This window comes from Capricornis sumatraensis, chromosome 8 (genome assembly GCF_032405125.1).
Source record: "Capricornis sumatraensis isolate serow.1 chromosome 8, serow.2, whole genome shotgun sequence".
Taxonomy (NCBI): Eukaryota; Metazoa; Chordata; class Mammalia; order Artiodactyla; family Bovidae; genus Capricornis; species Capricornis sumatraensis.
This window is the reverse complement of record NC_091076.1, coordinates 26,205,992-26,223,861: the sequence shown is the minus strand read 5'-3', so window position 1 is coordinate 26,223,861 and position 17,870 is coordinate 26,205,992. Positions and strand designations below refer to the sequence as shown.

General features: G+C 35.6%; 1 protein-coding gene across 2 annotated transcripts in view; it reads right to left on the bottom strand.

Moving 5' to 3' along the window:
* Positions 1-408: 408 nt before the first annotated feature.
* Positions 409-17,870, bottom strand: part of PRMT3 (protein arginine methyltransferase 3) — a 133,169-nt gene continuing 115,707 nt past the window's right edge. For both annotated transcript variants that reach the window (XM_068978225.1, XM_068978226.1), the window contains 3 exons: positions 12,759-12,809; positions 12,500-12,587; positions 409-532 (listed from right to left, as the gene is read on the bottom strand). In XM_068978225.1, coding sequence (XP_068834326.1) covers positions 423-532; positions 12,500-12,587; positions 12,759-12,809 — 249 coding nt within the window. In that variant the 3' untranslated portion in view covers positions 409-422. The remainder of the gene's footprint in view (positions 533-12,499; positions 12,588-12,758; positions 12,810-17,870) is intronic.

Genomic DNA, 17,870 nt, shown 5'->3' with positions numbered 1-17,870 from the left:
GCAGATACAATTAAAACTATTTCTTAGAAAGGAAATTTTCAATAAAATGTGTAATACCTTGTGTACAGTTACTAGTTTCATAAAACATTATCCAAATAACAATCAATTACTAGTGTTTAAAATTTGTAGTAAGAAAATTATTAAAAACAACAAAAGATTATACCTCTGTTCCAAATTTAGGCCAATTTGAATGACTTTCAATACAGCTAAACTCAATGCAGGGATTATATTTTGTTAAATCTCACCGGCCAGACTTTCAAGAATGTGATTACAGAGGTGGATCACGAGGATCAGTTCACTCTGTAGCTAAATTACCAGATTCAAAGATTCAACATCCATGTGTTCACATAAGCTTCCTCCCCTACTGCCCGCCCCACCCCGACCATAAAAGCTGCAGATTAGTTGGCGCTTTTGTAGCCTTTTTACTGGAGACCATAAGTTTGAGTTGTATTGTTCAATGTAAGGGTCACAATGAGAGAACGTGGATCTTTCTTATTCTTGTGCACTGTGATCTTTCCTTTCAAGGCTTCACCTAAAGAAGAAAGGCAAAAATTGGGTTTCAGAATTCAAGGAATACAGTGTAGCAGAAAAGCAACATGGTACACTTAGAATTGATACTTATTTTTTGTTGTGAGAATGTTTCACTTTTTTTTAACTTAAAAATTTTCAGGACAATTTTATGTTTAATTTTTGAAGAAAGCAGATCTAATTTAGCTAGCATGGGTGTCAAATGCTTGTGAAAAAGTGTAACTACAGTGGTCACTGCAGCGTTGGGGACTGTTTATTGGACTCCTCAATATGACGCCCTGAGGTATGTCCTGGGCATATTATAAAAAAGACATGGTCCCTGACCTCAAAGCATTCACAGTTCAGGGCGAAGAAAATAGAGGTACTGACAATTATGCAACAGGTCTAATAGGGTATGCTGGCACAGAGGACTGGGGATGCTTGGAAGGCAGTAAAAGGCAAGGTTTCACAAGAATTAATTCACATGCTAGCAAGGTAACGCTCAAAATCCTTCAAGCTAGGCTTCACCATTATGTGAACTGAGTATTATCTAGATGTACAAGCTCAATTTAGAAAAGGCAGAGGAACCACAGATCAATTGCCAACATCTGTTAGATCACAGAAAAAGCAAGAGAATTCCAGAAAAATATCTACTTCTGCTTCATTGACTATGCTAAAGCCTTTGACTGTGTAGACCACAGTCATAAACTGGAAATTCTTAAAGAGATGGGAATACCACACCACCATAACTGCCTCCTGAGAAACCTATATGCAGGTCAAGAAGCAACAGTTAGAATCAGAAATGGAGCAATGGACTGGTTCAAAATTGGGAAAGGAGTACGTCAAGGCTACATATTGTCACTTATTTCACTTACTTGCAGAGTATCATGTGAAATGCAGGGCTGGAAGCAAAAGCTGGGAAAGATTGCTGGGAGAAATATCAACAACCTTAGATATGCAGATGACATCACCCTTATTGCAGAAAGCAAAGAGGAACTAAAGAGCCTCTTGATGAAAGTGAAAGAAAACTGTGAAAAAGCTGCCTTAAAACTCAACATCCAAAAAATGAAGATCATGGCATCTGGTCCCATCACTTCATGGCAAATAGATGGGGAAAGAATGGAAGCAGTGTCAGACTTTATTTTTTTGGGCTCCAAAATCACTGTAGATGGTTACTGTAGCTGTGAAATTAAAAGACGCTTACTCCTTGGAAGAAAAGGTATAACAAACCTAGACAGCATATTAAAAAGCAGAGATATTACTTTGCCGACAAAGGTCTCTATAGTCAAAGCTATGGTTTTTCCAGCAATCATGTACGGATGTGAGAGTTGGACCATAAACACTGAGTGTTGAAGAATTGATGCTTTTGAATTGTGGTGCTGGAAAAGACTCTTGAGAGTCCCTTGGACTGCAAGGAGAACAAACCAGTCAATCCTAAAGGAAATTAATCCTGAATACTGATTGGAAGGACTGATGCTGAAGCTCCAATACTTTGGCCACCTGACGCGAAGGACTGACTCCTTGGAAAAAGAAAAGAAAACAGCTACTAAAACTCTCAGAAAACAGCTACTAAAACAGCAATCTCAGGACATAAGATCAATATAAAAAATTAACTGCATTTCTATACATGAGCAATGAAGAATGAGAAACTGAAATAAAAAACAATAGCATTTATAATAGCATTGAAAAAGCATATAATTCTTGAGATAAATATAACAACATATATGCATCATTTAGTTATATCAAATTATGAAACACTGCTAAAGATGATCTAAGTAAATGAGACATCTTGTTTGTGGATGACACTCAATACTGTTTTAAGATGTCAATTCTCCCCAAAGTAATCTATAGATTCAACAGTCTCAATCAAAATCCCAGCAGGACTGTTTCATTTGGGCAGAATTTAAGTTGACTCGAAAACGCATATGCAAATTTAAAGAGCCCAGAATGGTGAGAGAACAGAATAAAGCAGGAGGATTTATATCATCTTACAGTGTCTTACTGGCATAAGAAAAGACACATAGATCAAGGAAACAAAGTTCAGAAACAGACATGCATACATGGTTAATTAATTTCTGACAAAAGAACCAAGGTAATTAAACAGGAAAAGAAAAGTCTTTTCAAGAAAAGATGATGAAACAACCTAATATAAATTTGGAAAAAGATGAATATTACTTTAAAAATCAACATGAAATAGTTTATAATCCTAAATGTACAGGCAAAAATATAAAGCTTTTAGAAGAACCATATAGGAAAAGCTGTGATGTTAGAGTAGCAAAGATTTCTTAACTTAGGCCACAGTAGCACAAAGTTCAAAAGACCTTACGAAAATGAAAGGACAAACTAGGATTGAGATAGAAATATCAGCAATGCATATGTCGGACAAACAACTTGTACCTTATTAAGATTCTTATAGCACAGTGAGATGACAACCCAACCAAAAATTGAGCAAAGTATCTTAAAAGAAACCTCACCGAAGAAGACATACAAATGACCAATGAACATATGAAAAGATGCCTCAACATCATTAGTCACGAGGTAAATGCAAATTAAAAACACAGCTGTCGCTACATCACTTGCAACACAATGACATATTAAACCTTATATTAAAATGACTGCCATTTTATATAAGTGTCGACAAAGACGTGGAGCAAACAAACCCACAACAGTGTAGGAACCTTGAATAGTATAGTCATTGTAAAAAAGTTTGCCAGCTTCTTATGAAGTTAAGTATTTATTTATCGTAAGACCTAATAATTCCACTTCTAGGTATTGCCTAGGAGAAATGAAAACATATGTTCACACAAAAAATTTTGCAAGAATGTTCATATTAATTTTATCCATAATGGTGCCTAACTGAAAACAATCCAAAAGTCTATCAGCAAGTGAAACCCTACTTACAGTAAGTCCATACAAAGGAACACTACTTGGCAACAAAAAGGAACAAATTACTGACTCACAGATGCACTTTAAAATATGCTAAAAGCAAAGAAGCTGGAGTATGTTCTGTATAATAACTTTGATATAAAATTCTAAAGAATACTAATGCCTTACTATTATTAATAGTAATATAATACATAGTGACAGAAAGCAGATCAATGGTTGTCCAGACTGAAAACTGAAGATGGGGATGACTAAATGCACAAGGGATCAACATGGAAACTTTTTAGGGTGAAGTAAATATTCTATATCTTGAAAGAGATGGGAATACCACACCACTCGACCTGCGTCTTCAGAAACCTGTACACAGGTCAGGAAGCAACAGTTAGAACTGGACATGGAACAACAGACTGGTTTCAAATAGGAAAAGGAGTACGTCTAGGCTGTATATTGTCACCTTGCTTATTTAACTGATCTACAGAGTACATCATGAGAAACGCTGGGCTGGAGGAAGCACAAGCTGGAATCAAGATTGCCGGGAGAAATATCAATCACCTCGGATATGCAGATGACACCACCCTTATGGCAGAAAGTGAAGAGGAACTAAAAAGCCTCTTGAGGAAAGTGAAAGAGGACAGTGAAAAAGTTGGTTAAAGCTCAACATTCAGAAAACAAAGATCATGGCATCTGGTCCCATCACTTCATGGGAAAGAGATGGGGAAACAGTGGAAACTATGGCTGATTATTTTTCTGGGCTCCAAAATCACTGCGAATGGTGACTGCAGCCATGAAATTAAAAGATGCTTGCTCCTTGGAAGGAAAGTTATGACCAACCTAGACAGCATATTAAAAAGCAGAGACATTACTTTGCCAACAAAGGTCCATCTAGTCAAGGCTATGGTTTTTCCAGTGGTCATGTATGGATGTGAGAGTTGGACTGTGAAGAAAGCTGAATGCCGAAGAACTGATGCTTTTGAACTGTGGTGTTGGAGAAGACTCTTGAGAGTCTCTTGGACTGCAAGGAGATCCAATCAGTCCATCCTAAAGGAAATCAGTCCTGGGTGTTCATTGGAGGGACAGATTTTGAAGCTGAAACTCCAATACTTTGGCCACCTGATGCAGAGAGCTGACTCATTTGAAAAGACCCTGATGCTGGGAAAGATTGAGGGCAGGAGGAGAAGGGGACGACAGAGGATGAGATGGTTGGATGGCATCACTGACACAATGGACAAGGGTTTGGGTGAACTCTGGGAGTTGGTGAGGGACAGGGAGGCCTGGCATGCTGCGGTTCATGGGGTCACAAAGTGTCGTACATGACTGAGCGACTGAACTGAACTGAATAGAGTGGAACATACATTTGCCAAAATTTATTAAACTGTATAAATAAAATGCGTAAATTTTTACTGTATGTAAATACAGAATAAAGTGTTTTTTAAAATGTGATGGCTTAGGAATAAATTCATAGATAAATGGAATAAAGATTCATTATAGAGATTCAGTAGATTCTAATTGGGGCATTTTACATCACTGAGCAAGAAAGGAGTCAACAGAAATGTATAAACGTAGTAACACAATATTTCGTAGTATGGAAAAAAAGTTAGAAACCAAAAGGAAAAAGTTGATGATTTGTTTATACAAAAATGAAACAAATTCTATAAAGCAAGATACTTTAAAAAGGCATAAAATGTGTCCCATTTTTACATTCCAGCCATCTTCACCAAAATTTGGCTGTTATTAGAATCCAAGCAACAACAGATAAAGAACGAAAGAAACCGGTAACAAACCACCACCAGTATCTGACTGCTTTGATTTGCATTTTGGTGATTATCAGTAGTGATGCTATTATTTTAAACGTTTAACCACCATCTAAAAAGATTTTTTGAGCATTTTATTTAACTCAGTGATTTTCTTGCTGATGTGCCCTAAGGGTAGTTGCTCTTTAAGTGGCTTTAGACATGTTAAAATGTGGCTTGTTTATAAATATCCTAGTTGATCCTTAGTGTAGGGTCAAAAAGGAAATGTTCCCTGGTGCCTATAAAGCAGGTTATCAAATACTGCATTTCAAGTTTAAAAAATATGTTAAAAAAGAATGTATTTAAGAGGTTTATGTATCCCTTAACTTAAAATACAGCTCAACATGTACGAGTAACAGATAATTAAATTTTCACAGAAGAAAAAATTTTCAGCATCAATATTAAATAGAATATTTGAGTAATTAAAAAGTCTTAACACTGTCTTATAAGCTAATATTGTAATTTTCGTGTTTTAAAACAAAACACAAACAAAATAACTTGCTGTAATAGTTATTTTGTAACCTTAATTTCAAAATGGAGATGCAAAACAATACTTATTTAAGTTAATTATACAGCACGAAGGGTCACAGTAATAAATCCACAGTTCACACTGCTGCACCCACTTCAATTGTTCAAGCCTGGCTAAAGTGCCAAGGTAACGGCTATAATGCAGTAGAGATAGAAGTAATTAATCAGTGTCAAATAGATATAAAGTGACTGATGTTGTTAAGCGTGTAAACTGGTGAGAGCTGCAAAGGACAGTCTCTATGCAGCTGAGCTGTATCACCTTGTTTTTATCATCAGCAGACGGCTATTAGTAAGCAGCACTGCAGTTCAATCAAGAACAAAACTGATTTCATTTCAATTCAGTCCTAGTGGTTTTTTCAAATTAGTTTCTTCCAGAGCAATAAAATTTCATTCCCCACAAGGGGGATAAATAAAAATCAGTATTATCACTACCAAAGCTTAGAGTTAAAAAAATGAAAACAAAAAAGGATTCTCCATCACATAAAAGCTTACTAATAACATATAAAGAGAACTAAATAGTATGATTTTAATAATATTTTTCAAAGCCAAACCACAAGAAAAAAATCTGGATCTTTTTAAAGAAAAAGGGGGGGGGGAAACCACTCTGAATTTAAACTTTAAAAGTGATCTTTAAATCCTTTAAAAGTATTCATTCTGGGAGGCTGGTTTCTAACTCCCACAATGCTGGGAATGCTCAAATGTTGTAGAGTATTTCTTTGGAAACTATTGTTAGAACTATGTTGTGGAAATAACAATAACAACAACAAACGAAATCCCACACCAAAGCAAAAACACATTAGGTTCATCATCTTATAGTTACCTTGTGCTGTTGGTCAAATGTAAAATTCCTATTCTAAGAAATTTCCTATTACACTGTCTTTTTCTTTGCTTTCCAAATATCCTGTCTGCCCCCAATGGTAGATTTTGTTGTTGTTTACTAGATAAGTTGTGTTCAACTCTTTGTGACCCCACAGACTAAGCCTGCCAGGCTCCACTGTCCATGGGATTTCCCAGGCAAGAATACTGGAGTGGGTTGCCATTTCCTTTTCTAAGGGATCTTCCCGACCCAGGGATCAAATGTCTTCTGCATTGTCAGGTGGATTCTTTACCACTGAGCTGGCAGGGAAGTTCAATGGTATATTTACCATTACCAAAAAATGACTTATCATTATTCAAAATATTAACATGTACACATACACACACACAAGCTGCATGGAAAAACTGTATAGGTATGTTCACAATATCTTGTTAAAAAAAATCTTGTCACATTACTATCTGGACAGTAAAATAAACTTGACATGCACAGCAAATTGTCATGATTAGACGCTTGGCTTTATTTAATTTTATCTAAAAATTGTACACCATATTAAGTCAAAAAGTAGTTTTTGACTCAAGCTATTTTTCGACTCAACAGTACTCTCCTCAGCCATGCCACAATTTCGGAGAACATCAGAGCTGACAAAATGGGGCAACAAAATACAGCAACTAGATAAATGCCCCTGGCATGTGTCACCCACGGTGATGAAAGGAAGTTATATTTCAATGACAATGCATATTACTGTACTTATTCATTCATTCAGGAGCATATTTATGACATGCCAAATATTGCACCAGATAAAAAAAGAAGTGAGAAAAGCAAATAACTCATCTATGAGAACCCCGTATCAGAGCACACTGGTATGTTATAACACAGATATACATATGCATTATCTGGGAGAAAAAATAACAGAACAGTTAACTTTTTAAGACAATGAGGAAAGATGTACAGAAATAAGCTGGGTTATAAAGGGAAAAGTGTAATTCATCAAGTGAAAGAGGTCAAAGTAGTTTGCTAGGTAGAAAAGTATCTCAGATAAAGGCAATGAGGAAGAAAAGACAGGAAAACTAGCTAAAAAATGAGCAGTACAGCTGGAGCATATCATGGGCTTCTGTGGGGCTCTGACAGGTCAGGGCTGGAAACGATGAAGAATGGTCAGACTGTAAAGGGTCATGGTAAAGAATCTGGATTCTACCCTGGGTATACTGAGGGTCCAGTGAGGGCTTTTTTAAAATTTTAAATTAATTAATTAATTTTAATTGAAGGCTAATTACAATATTGTAGTGGTTTTTGTCATACATTGACATGAATCAGCCATGGGTGTACATGTGTTCCCCATTCCGAACCCCCTTCCCATCCCTCAGGGTCATCCCAGTACAGCAGCCCTGAGCACCCTGTCTCATGCATCAAACCTGGACTGACGACCTATTTCACATATGATAATGTACATATTTCAGTGCTTTTCTCTCAAATCACTGCACCCTCGCCTTAACTTTATTAAGGTATAGATTATATATAATAAAACTATAACATGTAAAATTGCAGTTCAATGACTTTTACTTAATATTTCACTTCTGTAAACTTTCACCTACCTCAAGTATCAAGGTGCTCTCTTATGTTATTATCTAGAAATTTCAGTTTTAAGCTTTTATGTTTATGTCTATTATCCATTTAAAGTCAGTTTTTATATATTTGGTGTCAGAGAAGAAGAGTCATTATTTTCCTTTATGAATATTCAGCTGTTCTAACACAATTTTCTGAGAAGACTATCCTTTTCCAATTAAATTTATACTGGCCCTCTGAAAAAACTTCATTGACTATACAAAAATAAGGCTATTTCTGCATTTTCTATCACTGTATTAATCTATATATCCATCTTTTATATGTCAATACTATACTGCTTGTGTTAATATAATTTTTAAGTTCAGAATTTACATAGTGTAAGAAGTACAATATGGTTCTTAAAATTGTTTGGCTACAATAGTCTAGATCATTTGTATATAAATTTTAGAATCAGCACATTAATTTCTCTCTTGCTCAATTCACTAGCTCTGTATTTTTTGATAGATTTCCTAGAATTTTCTACGTATACATTATCTATAAATAATAACAGCTTTATTTCTTCCTTCCCAATGGTTTTAATTCTTTTTCACTTCTTATTGCACTGGCTAAGACTTCCAGTTTAAGAGTGCAGGAGTGCAGACATAAACACTGGTCACAGTGTATTTTCTTTTTACACATCACTGGATTCAATTTGCTACTATTTTGTTAAGGATTTATTCATGAGGGACATTGGTCTGTAGTTTAATTTTCTTGTACCATCTTTGTCTAATTTTTGCTTAGGCTAATAAACAAATGAAAATATGCTCAACATCACTTATTATTACAGAAATGCAAATCAAAACCACAATGAAGTATCATCTCACACCAGTCAGAATGGCCATCATCAAAAAGTCTACAAATAACAAATGCTGGAGAAGGTGTGGAGAAAAGGGAACCTTGTTACACTGTTGGTGGGAATGCAAACGGATACAACCACTATGGAGAACAGTACGAAGATTCCTTAAAAAACTAGGAATAACACTACCATATGACCCAGCAATCCCATTTCTGGGCATATACTCTAAGGAAACCAAAACTGAAAAAGACACATGTACCTGAATGTTCAATGCAGCACTATTTACAACAGCTAGGATATGGAAGCAACCTAGATGTCCATCAGCAGATGAATGGGTAAGTAAGTTGTGGTATATATACACAATGGAATATTACTCAGCCTTTATAAAGGAATGCATTTGAGTCAGTTCTAACAAGGCAGATGAACCTAGAGCCTATTATACAGAGTGAAGTAAGTCAGAAAGAGAAAGACAAATACTGCATATTAACACATATATATGGAATCTAGAAAGATGGTACCAATGATCCTACATAAATGGCAGCAAAGGAGACCCAGATGTAAAGAAGAGACTTTTGGAGTCAGTGGGAAAAGGAGAAGGTGGGATGATTTGAGAGAATAGCATTCAAACATATACATTGTCATATGTAAAACAGATAACCAGTGCAAGTTTGATGCATGAAGCAGGGCACCCAAAACTGGTGCTCTGTGACAACCCAGAGGGATAGGGTAGGGAGGGAGGCAAGACGGGGTTCAGGATGGAGGGAACACATGTTATTACCTATGGCCAATTCATGCTGATACATGGAAAAAACCATCACAATACTATACAGTAATTATCCTCCAATTAAAATAAATTCTAAAAAAACAAAACAAAACAGTGTAGGAGTGGAGCAAGTAGACACATGGCCTTGTCTCAAATTTAGTCTTTCTTTATTCAGCATGATGCTAGTGGTAGGCTGTATGGATGCCATCTGTCAGGATGAGGAAGCTCTCTTTTATTTCTAGTTTGCTGTATTTGTCATGAATTGATATTACACTTTGTCAAACTTTTTTTTTCTGCATCCACTGATACGATCATGTAGCTTTTCTTCTTTAGATTGCTAGCATGGTGGACTACAATATATGATTTTAAAATACTGAATCAGCCTTGAATTCTTGGAATAAAACCCATCTGGTCACAGTGTATTTTCTTTTTACGCATCACTGGATTTAATTTGCTACTATCCTGTTGAGGATTTATTAATGAGGGACATTGGTCTATAGTTTAATTTCTTATACTATCTTCGTCTAATTTTTGATATCAAAGAAATACCACCCTCATAAAATCAGTTCTTTTCTATTTTCTGGAAGAGACTGTGTAGAGTTGGTGTTATTTCTTTAAGTGGTTGGTTTCTTTCACTCAGTAATATGGGTTTAAGATTCCTCCATGTTTTTTCACAGGTTGATAGTTCATTTCTTTTTAGCACTGAATGAAATTTCATCTTCTAGATGTATGGACCATTTATATTTAATAAAATTATCAACATGTTCGATATTGATACAGAGGTCCCTAGAGCTCTTTTTTCTGACTAGCTTCTATCCCAATACTCTGCTCCACAGCTTCTGGCTTCTATTTATCAGTAATACCATCAGAGGCTAATGATTAGTAGAGTAAAAAAAAAATTCTTGTAACTGAGAATGACTATTTTTTCCTTTCTTTGAAATTTTGTTTTCACAAACTTTCCTCAGGTTGTACTCTTTTAGGGGAGCCTATTGGACTTACTATTTAAATGTAAGTACACACAATGGCAATAAAAGAAATACAGAATGTAGATGGTGCCACAGGGCAACATTAGAATCATGTATCTTCTTCACAGTATTCTGAGAAATCAATTACTCAAAGGATTACTGTGTAAAGAATAGTTAGGATTTCAAAATTTCACTAGATATAAATAATATTGTGTTGCAATTAGGTAGGAGAAAATTCAAAGGCTATCTTAAATCTCTCTGAAGATTAAAACATGAAAGAATTAGTATTGCCTTTAGAATTCTAGTAGTAAGACAACAAACAGTTACAGCGAGGGAAAAAGCAGTATTTTCAATTTTCCCAAAGTTAATCCAAATAGCAGAGTAAAAAAAAGCAAAGAAACATAAATGAAGATGTCTTTGCTTCATTGCAGTTTTGCTGTGCTATAGCTTTCCAGAGAAAGAGAAAATGACACCATCAAAGTTTTATTTCCATAGCATTACAACCTCAAAGTGAAAGAATGACAACACAGTGCTGCTTTACTCTGATGGTGTTTATTTGCATCTACTAAATTCCTTTATGCTTCAATAGTGAAATCAAAACTATATTACAATTTTATGAAATATTTTAAACATGGAGAATGATATAATAACCACTTGTTCAGTTTTGTCAAATCTTGACATTCTGCACAGTTCCTTCAGTTTTTCAAAGAAAAAGTTCATATATATGGCACTAAAGCCCCTGTCTGCAATCGTATTTCTATCCTCCTCTAGAGGTGACCACGTTGATGAATTCAGTGGTTATCGTAAGTGTTGCTTCTTAATTTACTACGTGTGTGTATAGCCTGTTGTTTTACATGTTTTTAAAACTTCATATAAATCAAACTCATATATTTTAGGAATCCTTCTGCAAATCTGTGCTCAATGTTGCTTTTAAGTGAAGTCACTCAGTCGTGTCCCACTCTTTGTGACCCCGTGGACTGTAGCCTACCAAGCTCCTCTGTCCATGGGATTCTCCAGGCAAGAACACTGGAGTGGGTTGCCATTTCCTTCTCCAGGGGATCTTCCCGATCCAGGGATCGAACCCGGGTTTTCCACATTGCAGGCAGACGCTTTAACCTCTGAGCCACCAGAGACACACAAACAATCTGATGTTGAGCATCTCTACACTGAAGTTTGGTGTACATTCAGTTTTCCCACAGTCAAGAGGCTTTCAGTGAAGATGGGACAAGACATACATGTAACAAGCAGTTAAAAAAAAAAAAAGATTCCATAATCAAATTCTAACTTTTGGTGTTAAATGTGTAGAAATATAAGAACTATAGGTGCTCATGTAAGTGAACAATCAGTGAGATGTAAAACAAAGGAATGCAGCATTGGATCAGCCTTTAAACACTATGCAAGATCTGAGGAGGTGGACCCAGTGGAAAGCATTCTAAACAAATAGATTTTGAATATAATAACTACTGAATGACAGTCTTTTTAAATTTACACTTTACTTCTATTGGTGATATTTCTGTTTAGTCACTTGGGAAATTAAAATATTTTCTTTTAGTTATAGTTTCAACTTAGTATATACTAGTTAATGCTTAACGAAAAATTTTCTGAATTACTGTGTAGTACTCAACATAGAGCTACACAATGGCATTGTAACTGGCAGACATCAGATTTACTTATGTAATGAAATGATATGCTACCTAAACTTTATGTACATGGTAAACTCTTAAGAACTACTTACCTTAGTATGCTATATTGCTTCAAATACAGTGGGCACAGAAAAAGCGGTTGTAGAATGGATGAATACTGTTTATTTCAGAATGAGTAAGACATCCACCCCTCTTTCTTTCTTACCTGCTTTAACTGAAAATGGCTTTTCCAATAGAAATATTGTTTGTTTCCAGTGTGTTTTGGTGCTCAGTGGGCCCGTAGAAAACACAACCTGCATTGGCAGAGTTCAAAAATGTCTGATGAAGTACAAGACTTTTAATATCACGGTACATTAATTTACTACATCAAATACAAGCTCCAACTACTCACAAAAGCAAAATGCTTATGATCAAATACCTTGGGGCACGAAAATAAAATACTTGCCTAGTTATGAGATACTTACCTTGTTGTGGCAATTCTTCTCAAAATATATATCGAAGTAGCCAGCAATTGCCTGTTTTTTAAAAAGAAGTAATATAAATAATTATTAAGCTAATCATGTAACAATTGATTTCATGGTCTTTTAAGTCACGGCAAGTAAGAAACCATTTCAAAGATTAGACATTCTTAAACAAATGGCACGTCACTATTTTCTCTAGAAAAAAAGATGTTAAAAATAAAGTAATGTAACTTGGCTTTCCCCCATATAAACAAGATAATAAGGGTAACAAGGCTAATCAGATACTCAATATGTGTTTAATTAGAGAAATGACAGTGCTGGACCACTGAAAAGTGAGAATCTACATGGAAAGAGGCTCATCCGGCCCCTTACCCATCCAGACTCTCCCACTGAGATGCTGCCATGTGAGTCTCATACAGCCGCTTCATACAGCCGCAGCAGTGTGAGACAGCCCAGGAGAGACCAGTAGAACTAGTACTGAACTAGACCAGCAGAACAGTCCAGACTATAGAAACACAGACAAATAAATCTACGTGATTTTGACATCAAGCCACTAAGTTTTGGAGTGGTGTGCTACACAGAAATAAATAACTGACACATACTATTTTGTACAAACCCAGTTCATTTCATTTCTTCTGATTTAATTCATCCAATTTTAAAGCAAAGTAGTATGATTATGTTTGTGATGAGATAAATGAAATTTTTAAATATTATATATTTTGTTTCTGAAAATAAAAATTACACCATTCAAATAAAACTTATGTTTTAGGTATATACTCCCAAAGAAGAAATCTGATGTAACTCTTAAGGTTCACTATAACTGCATAAAAGGCTGCTAGAAGAAATTAATATGTTCAATCAAATATAAATTTTAATTTCTTTTTGTGTAAAATTTAAATGATACCATTCCTTTGTCTTTTACTAGTGGGACAGACTTGACTCAACCTATTTTAAAACTGGCATTAAATAAAGCTTATAAAGTGTAAAAGTTAGAAACTGATTATCAAAAAGTCATATAAAGCTAATTTGTATACTTTCCTGCTTTTGTTAAAAACATGGAGTTTTACTGATTCCACATGGTTAATGCAGATTGAGCCCAAACCAAATCCAGTATTTAACCTTGAGGTTCATTATGCTTCAGATACCAAGAGAGAATCAAAATACTATTTATAATTCTGTCAAACAGAAAACAACCATGTAAGTCTCAGACCAATTCTTAAACTGCGTTCCTGCAGGAGAGAACTCCAAAACAGAACAGCACACTCTCAGAGAACAGAAATGAGGTTTGAACCACTGTCTGCTGAGATACTGCTGACAGAACTTATGTTCTGACCTTCACTGGACTGACTGCCTGTTAACGCCAAACATCAATATGGTCCAGATTAAGTCAGCAAAGAGTCCACAATATCCAGGATACAATGCAATACTACTCAGCATACAAAGTCCAGGAAAATGGAACCAACTGTCAAGAGGAAACAGTCAACAGATGTCAGTGCTGAGATGACCCAGATGCTGAATTATCAAACAAAGACGTAAAGCAGAAACGATAACTATGCTGGTATGAGTTAACAGCAAAGACACAACAGAGACACACTGAAATAAATCAAAGAGAAATTCTCAGTGGAGAAACAGAAATGACAAAAAGGGAACCTAAAGGGAATTTCAGAACTGAAAAACACAATTAACTGAAACAAAAAACTTCCTAGGCTGAATTGCAGAATGGAGAAGACACAGGGAAAAAAGTCAGTGAATTTGAAGTGAAATCAATTGAAAGGAACCAATTTTAAAAAACAAGGGGAAAAGAATGAAATAAAATGCCCAGAGACTAGGGGACCTATGGAGCTAACAGACATCTGACTGGAGGTCCAGACTGAAAAGAAAAATATGATAGAACAGGAAAAAAAAACCCAACACTTTTAAAATTCTATATCCAGGAAAAATATCCTTTAGAGAATGAAGGATAAAAATATTCCCAAGTGAAGGAAAATTAAAGAATCTATTGACAACAGGCTTTTTAGAAGACATTTTAAAGGAAGTTCTTTAGGCTGACAGGCAATTATATTGGAAGGAAACCTGAAATATCAAAAATAAGAAAACAACAGAAATGATAAATAGTTGGATAACTATAAAACACTACGTTCCCCCTCTGAATTTCTTTGATACCTATGATTATTTAAGGCAAAAAATTATAACATCATCTGGTGGGGTTTTCAATGTAAGCACACATAAGCACAAAACTCAGTGCAGGGGCTAGAGGGTAGGAGGAAGAATGAAATCTAAACCATAAATAATGTCTATAAAGTCTGCAAATAAAGAAGGCTCTTCAAGCAGCATAAACAAGGCAGAAACTTAATATAAGAAAATTTTTAATTTTAGTATCAAAACTAAAAGATAGAGATGAGAGAATATTTGCCATACATATAACAAATGGTCACTGTTCTTTGTACACTCAGTTCAGTTCAGTCGCTCAGTCGTGTCCGACTCTTTGCGACCTCATCAACTGTCGCACTCCAGGCCTCCCTGTCCATCACTAACTCCCAGAGTTCACCCAAACTCTTGTCCATCAAGTCAGTGATGCCATCCAGCCATCTCATCCTCTGTCGTCCCCTTCTCCTCCTGCCCCCAATCCCTCCCAGCATCAGTCTTTTCCAATGAGTCAGCTCCCTAAGCTACTACAAATTAGTAAAACAGCAATGCATCAAAAGAAGCTAACAAAAGACAAAGCTAGAGAATTACAAAAGAAAAACAAATGATTAATAGACATATTAAGAAAAAGTTTCACCTACTTAGAAAAAAATAAGTAAATTAAGACAACTGGATACAATTTTCTTTGATTGTGTTTTTTAAATGACATTATTCACAGTTGGTGGAGAAAGCAGCATTCATGCTGGGAAAATAAAATGAAATAACTTTTCTATGGAAAATAACTAATACATATTAAAAAGAAATCAGATGCAAAATAGCACACATGATATGACTCAATTTATATACAGAAATCCAAAAATAGCAAACTTAATTCATAGTGTTACAAGTCAGAAGAGGAGTTATCCTTGCAACAAGGATAGAACCTGGAAGGGGTTACATGGTAGGCTCCTGGGTTTCTAGTAATATTCTGTTTCTTAAGTTGAATGCTGGGTATATACACATGAGGGAAAAATTACTTTGTGTAATTTCGTTAAACTATACTTATGACTTGTGTACTTTTCTGTTTTTGTTCACTCAACTAAGATTTTTTATAATTTAATACTGGTTGATCCAGTAATTCAAAACTTCCAAAAAGTTATTCTAAGGAAATTATTAAGTATGCTTGCAAAGATTTAACTATGTCAATTTTAGCTGAAATTTTCGAAAACAGGTAATCAGTTAATAAATCACAAAATCTACAAATAATAGAATACTATTTGGCCATCAAAAGTAAACCTACAGATAAGTATTTACTGATTTGGAAAAAGAGTTGTGGTATACTATTAAGAGAAAAGAATAATATGTATTTATTTGGGGCACTTATTCTGTGTTACACAAATGTGAATATATAACTATCTGGAAAGATTTGACCAAGCTATTGAAAGTAATAGATAGACTTGGAATATCGATATTCTTCATGTTTATCTATCCAATTCTCACAAATATGGAGAACTGTGGTAAGTTATTTTTAATAGGACTTGAGCTAAATAATCCATAGCATTGCATAGAGAGGCATTCAATTCAGCTGTTATCTCTGATTATTTCCCTTAGTGACTCTCAAAAAAATCCGTCCTCTCTGTACCCCAAAGGCTAGGGCAGTGTCTAACATGTAAAACGAACTAAACTGATTTAAAGAATGACAAGTTTTACCCAGCTAGTAATTCTAGAAAAATAACATTTTCCAGGGCTTCCCTGGTGACTGAGATGGTAAAGAATCTGCTTGCAATGCAGGAGACCTGGGTTTGATCCCTGGGTCAGGAAGATCCCGTGTGGAAGGGAATGGCCACCCACTCCAGTATTCTTGCCTGGAGAATTCCATGGATAGAGGAGCCTGGTGGGCTACAGTCCACAGATCACAAAGAGTTAGGTATGACTGAACGACTAACACACACATTTTCCAATGAGGAGAGTAGCAAAAGTGAAAGTTTAGTCACTCAGTCATGTCCGAAACTTTGCGACCCCATGGACTGTAGAGTGACAGGCTCCACCGTCCATGGGATTTTCCAGGCAAGAGTACTGGAGTGGGTTGCCACTGCCTTCTCCAGAGGATCTTCCTGACCCAGGGATCGAACCCAGGTCTTCCACATTGTAGGCAGACACTTTACCGTCTGAGCCACCAGGGAAGTCCCTAAAGTTCCAAGTAGAGAAGATGCAAATGGGAAAGTAACAGCAATAGAAATTATTGAAACCCTCTCTATATGTATATATATTTTATTATAAAATCGTTGAAAAATGATAAATTTTATTTGTATTGGTTTGTATTAATTTTTATTGAAGAATAGTTGCTTTGCAATGTTATATTTGTTTCTGCTATACAGCAAACTGAAACAGTTAAATGTATACATATATCCCCTCTTTTTGGATTTCCATCTCATTTAGGTCTCCACAGAGCACTGAGTAGAGCTCCGTCTGCTATCTAGTACGTTCTCATTAGTTACCTATTTTATACATAGTTTATATACGGGGATGGGCTTTCCAGGTGGCTTAGTGATAAAGAATCTGCCTGCCAGTGCACGAGATGCAGGTTCAATCCCTGGGATGGGAAGATTCCCCTGGAGTAGGAAATGGCAATTCACACCACTATTCTTGTCTAGATAATTCCATGGACAGAGGAGTCTGTCCGGCTGCAAAGAGTCGGACATGACTGAACAACTGAGCAAGCACACAGTGTATACATTAAAACATTATGAAGACTTCTAAAGATTTTAGTAAGTGGGTTCTAGAGGGAGAGGGTTACTTTATAATTATTCTTTAAGTTATACATATGTTGTATCCTCTATGTTACCAAAAATGGAAGTGAAGAAAGAAAAAACTTCAGTGACCTAATAAAACCTTTCGTGAAAACAACAAATTTGGGCTGAAAAGCAGCTGTTACAGTGCTATCAGAAAATGTGACCAGAGTTTGAAATATATAAACTATATGAAGAGAAA